Below are 6191 nucleotides of genomic sequence, written 5' to 3'. Positions count from 1 at the left end.
CCTATATACTTACCTCCTGAAGAGACAAAAATTGCTATATTTACCTTTTAGAAGAGAGAGCTGTCACTTTAAGAGGGAGGGTCACAGAGACGTGCGGCACACAGGCTGAAGAAAAATATGCTTGTACTGAACTGAGGGATTTTTGTTAATAAAAGTTGCAAAAAGAAGATGGACGTGTTTTGTTTTTTTGTTTTTTTGACAGTTCATTTTAAGGGCACAGCAAATTAGTTTTGAATAGTAATTAAACTTGAGAGCATTAAGTAAGGGATAATGTAGAGCTTCGTATCAGGGTCCTGCATCACCCTGTCGGGCTTTATTTCTCTATGGTGACCTGCTCGCTCTACATTATCCCGCTTATTACACAGCTACTCACTAAAGAAATCAAAAGTTTGACATAAAATGTTGATTAAAATATGATTTTATTGATTTCATCAATTCCACTTGAAAAAATAGTTGTTTCTACGGTTGGAGCTGCGTCCATAGCAACAGTAACTCTGTAGTGAAAATGAACCTACTTAGCAATATAATTTACATTAAACTGAATATTTCCATTGATGGTGAAGTGAAACAAGGTGAATGAGACTTCTTTGGGAATGTTGTAATATTGATACATACATATAATAAAATATTTTAATGCACGCCTGCCAGCCAATCAGAAAAGAGAATTCACTCAGACCATGGTATAAATAGTCATTTAAAGATAAAAAATAATAAAACACTTTCATCAAACATTCTGAAGATTTTACACGTCAATTACGATACAAAAATGTAAAAGTAGGAAAAGACATTTTTCATGTAGTTTAATTATTTTTATTGTCAGAATTCTCTTTTGACACACATGGCCTCTTTTGACAAAGTTAATTTTCTTTTAATCCAGCTATGCCGCCAGAGAGCGTTTTGAGAAACTTATTGACTCCATCATCACTGCCAAGAATTCTGTCAAAAAGGCTTACAATTTCAGAGCCCATGTTATTCATGACATCGGTTAGATCAGTGGTCTCTGTTTCTTGGGAGGGAGATTCATCTGGACAGCCACCTGTGAGGTAGAGAAGAGTGATCTCATTTCATTTCACAACTTCATCAACTATGATGATGAACAAAATAAATCACACCCCTTTCCGGTGTGTCCCATGGCACCTAAATTTGGAAAAAAAATATGAATGGTAGTCTATGGTGAGAGACAAATTACCGTGCCATAACTTAGAAATATGTTGTTTGTCAGTTTAAAACATAATTTTACAAGTTAAGAAATACTTAGCTTGTTGCAGGTTTGTCATATTTTAGTTTAGTTTGGTGTGATACCACTCAGTGAACTATATCTCTGCTCTCACCAAAAATACATGATCAACACCAATCTTGCTGCTGCTTGTAACTTAACCTTCCCTGCAGCAACTCCTGGTGTTTTTATCAGCCAGGAAGGGGATGAACAAGTAAGACCTGCTGTTGTGTGACTACACGCCAGGATGGCAACACATAGGCATCATAGCGTCAGCGGCTAACATTAGCTTTTCAAAGGAGAAAATCATAACGTCACTCACAAGACTTCTGCGTGTGTAATCTTTCTAATTACATTTCTTCACAGTCTAATACTCCTCAACAGTTTTATGACAAACTGACTTGACTTGACACAAGTCGGCAACATTGTATATGTGACTCGTGGCACAATTCGGGAACGGGATCAAAAAATAATTCCCCGTTGTCTACAGTTATATTTTTCCCAAAGTTTGGTCCCATGGTGTTCCAACGCAAGTGGTGTGACGTAGGCACTCTATAAAGGCAGAGACAAATAATCAAAAGCATTTTATTGAGTTTTTAACAGTAATCTGACAAAATGCATTTTACTGATGGCTGTACTATACTTAGTGCTCAGTTACTCTACATGCTGGATATTGCTGCAGCTGCATTCACATGCATGTCAAAAGCATTAAACATTAAACATTTCATTAAGGAAAAAGTACTGAGCATATTCACATCCTCATGGGATATATTTAAAAACAACAGTCTTGCAGTCAGATAATGTGTGAAACGTACCTTTTTCTGGGTCCAGGACAGCAGGTGCTGGTAAATTCAGACACTCTACCTGCTTGGTAAACTCTTCCAGCTCAGCAGCTGTCACCCCATTTCTCCTGCCTGAGAGACAGAACAAGTGCATGCAAAGGAGCGATACAGGATACAGTATCAGTATACAGTAAACGGTACAGTTCAATGACTTAAAATTTTGTACAGACATTCATGGTGCCCAGACAATGAAGGCTTTGATCCCCTGACCTTTCTTACTGTGTAGTGAGTGACTGCAGCCTTGGCCTGACTCCTCCCCTACCCAATCCCCTTATCAGGGCCAGGCAAATATGGCACTTGTTGGCCTTTGTTCTCCCCTTTCTGCCTCCTGCCGTGTCCCTGCTGTGGCTGTTCTTGGTGTTTGCCCCAGAAAAAACCCTTTTGTGCACAATTCAACCTGTACTGCTTGTTACAGTTGCTTTTGTTTTAGTCCTTGTGATGTGTTGGCTGGCCAAGTGCAGAGTTTGCCCTCCTGCCCACCTGCATCCAGTTACAGCCCCATGTTAGAGGCGGGAAGTGGGGTTACGTCAAAATCATAATGAACTGTAGGGTGAGCCTGGCTAATTTTGGTTTCTCCTTTTTCAAGATGACCTGCTTGTTTAACCACTGCTGTTTTGCCCACTGTCCATTACTTAATTTCTTTTTCCCTTTATTTGGCCATTTAGTTAACCTTTAGTTCAGTGTTTCTCAATCCTGGTCCTCAGGTACCACTGCCCTCCATGTTTTAGGTGTTTCCCTGCTCCAACACACCTGATTCAAATAATCAGCTCATCATCAAGCCTCTGCAGAAGCCAGATAACAGCCTGATCATTCAGGAATCAGGTGTGTTGGAGCAGGGAAACACCTAAAACATGGAGGGCAGCGGTACCCGAGGACCAGGATTGAGAAACACTGCTTTAGTTTATCCTTTTGTGACTGACTCACCAGATGCACACTGGGTCTGCCTTTGGTCCCTTGTTTCAAGAGGCATTGTGCACCTTGGATGCTAATAGTACCAACATAAACAAGCTTATAGGCATTACCTTGTCTTTTGTAGTGGTGTAGTAATTTTAATGTTTGAGTTCACCTCCAGACATGCATGTGTTCCACCAAAGCAGGTTCCACCTCGACACTGCTTTGCAGCAGCACCAACGTTTGAAAAAATGCATATGAGGCAGAACGTTTTTTTGTTGTTGTTGTTGATGTTGTTGTTGTTGTTGTTGTTGTTTCCCTATAGCACAGTGTGCAGGTATGAACCCAGACCTCTTTCTAGTATTGAGTGCTGTGGAGAGAGGTCTGACTATACGAGAATAGCAATGAGGTTACCACAGTCATCAGATAATAGAAATGTGCCACCATTTTGTCATACTGTTTATGTCAAACTATTTGCTTGCTGATTTCCATGATTTTTCCATCAGTGTGGTCAAGAACCTCGATTTGACAGGTATTTAATTCCCTAAACTGGCATCTTGACAATGAAGGGTATCCAAAAATATGTGAGTTTCTAAAAACATTGGATAACCATACATACTGATACTGAATTACATATTTTAAAAGTAACAGAAGATTTTAACCCTGTCGTCCACCCCTTATCTGACGCTGAGTACAGTGTGTAAACTCTTAGATGTCAGTGCAAATCCTCTTCCTAGACGCTCCCTAAGAAGATCTCTGTTTTTAATGTAAAAGCAACTTCACTTCTACCTTCATTTTATCAATCTGTATGTCTTAAGTCTTACTCAGGAGCTGGAGTCCGTGGTATGTGCCACTTCCAATGGTGTAATTTGAGTAGAAAACGAGGCAGTCAGGGCAGCCGGTATTCAACAGGATCTCAGAGGCAGTAAAAGGTTGCTCTAGGGACATATGCATACAAAAACACGCATCAACACAAACACAAAGTGCTGATGCAATGCTGGACACAAAGTCCAAATCTGCTTGTGCAAAATATTTGGACAGCATGTTTCATCAATACTCACCAAAATAGAGAGTGCTGTTTGCCAAGGTCATCTTAGTCGTTAATGTGAAGCAGCGGCCCATCCTTACAATAGCAGAAATGATAAAAAGTGAAATTATATGCTGAAAATGTTTTAATTTGGGGGGGAAAAAATCACTGGACATCCTGACTTTGAGAATCATGGTGGGTTGGAATAAAACAGGAGTTCATAATCTTGATACACTCCTTAAATTTGGGTTTGAAATTACATTTTTGAAACCTGAAGAACATTGATGGCATCACTCTCATTCGCAGCAGTGACTTTCACCCAGGAGCTCTCCATGAACATCTTAGTCAGCAGTTTGGATCCTGTGATGTTTACGCTTTCTGCTATCTGTATCCACTTGCCCAGCAGCTGAAACAGACAGGGTGCTCCTCAGTTGCATGTCAACAAATGGTCACATTAAAAGCATAAAAAATATCCTGCATACAGAAAGTGAGAGTATGTGAGACACAGATGATATGAGTGAAATGTCTTTTACCTGGTCTCTTCCTGTGATTTCAATAGGCTTGATCAGATTCTCGCAGCTGGACACAGGAGCCGACTGTCCGACAGACAGCAGACAGAGCGCTGCCACGGCAACATGAATAAAGCCCGTCATGGCTCAACACATCTACTCACACAAAAATAGCCAAAACCTGTGTTTGTGTATAGCACTGCTGATTGTGTGTGCTTCAATCTAAAACTGGTGCACTTATACTCAGAGGCTCATCCCCCCGTCCCCTCACCCTATGTTGTTTACATATGTGTTGCAATCTGGTTGAGAGGTGAATACAGTTAAAGATTTACTGTTTTTTTATTATCCAAACAACTAAATTAGGCCTGTAAAAATGGAAAAAATAAAAGTATTAATGTTACATGCTCTGTCCTTTAGGCTAACACAAAGGCAAGTCACAAAAACTAGGGAATTAGACCCACAAAACCAAAAATAACTTGTGTTTTTATTCCAGTGCTGCGTTTACTGCCAATTAAAAGTCGCAACTTCTTTCTAGCATGAACCATTAACATATAGAAAGATGGATGACATGACAGCTCCCAAAAAGTGAAGCCAACATATCTGCGTCACCCCCTCGTCACTGGCTGCAGTGCAGCTCATATACTTCTCTCTCCAAATAAAGTCACCAGCTGAAGTGTCGTCCACCTTTATTTAGGTCAATATTACAAACAGGCATCTGCCGTGCTTCTGCTGTATTGTTATTATAACTCAGCAGAAGTTTAGAACAATTGCATAATACTTAAACAGTAAGTTCACCTTCAAATTAGATAGCTAACCTATTATCAATCAATATTCTTTAAAAAAAAAACATGGATCAGATGACTATGTCTATGTGAGAGGGGCTGCTTGGCCCTTTATATCTCTGTGCAACTTAACCTTGTGATGAAGTCTGAGCCTAGACGCCAAACCTAAGATACCTTAGGTATATAAGATACATTAACCTTGATACAAAATATTAATTTTAAAATGATTTCATGGATTTAGAAATTAATTTATTGCTCCTCCAGAATATATGATCAGAACTGTATCCATCACAACAGTCTGTTATACAGAAATAACAGACCTTGGAATTATATAATTGACCAAGCATAATTGAGCATTTAACAAAATTATGTCATAATTTGCGATTATGACCTGCTCAGTGTACATTATCCCTTACACAGAGGATTTAACCGATGAAACACTGACATATAATGCAAAATACTTGTGAGTTTTAGAGCAACAATGTATTTTCACTTTGTGTTATTTCTGTGAGAGTTTGTGTTTCCAACACATTTAGCGAGCTTGCTGAGTTTGTTAAAATAATAATGGCTACTTTTAAATGTGTATGAAATGTTGACCATAGTGTGGTTGTTTGCTTGTCTGTAATTTATTCAGCTTTTCTCTTATTTCCGAGTTTGAGTTCAGTTCCTGCCCAACAAGTGCTGCTGTGACTCACTTGATTTGTTTCTTTTGTTTCTTTATGTTATGTCCATATATCTTATTGAGGGTTATTTTTTAATTAAAAAAGAAAATGTATTGTGTTTAAAAATGTGTAATTGAGTACATAATATGAGATATCAAACAGCAAAAAAATATAACAATAATGATTCCACTATACTAATTATAATAATAAGAAAACTAGTCCATCTTAATTTTATTACACTTTCTTCAACTTGTTTTATATC

At 38.6% G+C, this 6191-nt stretch overlaps 1 protein-coding gene across 1 annotated transcript; it reads right to left on the bottom strand.

Annotated features, from left to right (window-relative positions):
- Window positions 1-787: 787 nt before the first annotated feature.
- LOC146330044 (uncharacterized) lies at window positions 788-4716 on the bottom strand. Its single transcript, XM_084715494.1, has 6 exons — window positions 4510-4716; window positions 4237-4382; window positions 4011-4072; window positions 3774-3887; window positions 2032-2130; window positions 788-1036 (listed from the first exon to the last, which is right to left on the bottom strand). The coding sequence occupies exons 1-6, from the start codon at window positions 4627-4629 to the stop codon at window positions 858-860; spliced, it is 720 nt and encodes a 239-aa protein (XP_084571620.1). The 5' UTR covers window positions 4630-4716; the 3' UTR covers window positions 788-857.
- Between the last annotated feature and the right edge of the window lie 1475 nt (window positions 4717-6191).

The sequence above is a fragment of the Lutjanus erythropterus genome, chromosome 3 (genome assembly GCF_056507025.1).
Source record: "Lutjanus erythropterus isolate fLutEry1 chromosome 3, fLutEry1.hap2, whole genome shotgun sequence".
Lineage (NCBI taxonomy): Eukaryota > Metazoa > Chordata > Actinopteri > Lutjaniformes > Lutjanidae > Lutjanus > Lutjanus erythropterus.
The sequence above is the reverse complement of the archived record's forward strand: the minus strand, read 5'-3'. Positions and strand labels throughout refer to the sequence as shown.

Bases quoted from the DNA above. Each gene is read 5' to 3' on its own strand.
- LOC146330044 (XM_084715494.1), bottom strand. From the start codon at position 4,629: ATGACGGGCTTTATTCATGTTGCCGTGGCAGCGCTCTGTCTGCTGTCT. The intron at 4,383-4,509 runs GTAAAAGACATT...TGTCTGTTTCAG, and splicing joins AAATCACAGGAAGAGACCAG to CTGCTGGGCAAGTGGATACA. The intron at 2,131-3,773 runs GTAAGACTTAAG...TCTGTCTCTCAG, and splicing joins CCACGGACTCCAGCTCCTGA to GCAGGAGAAATGGGGTGACA.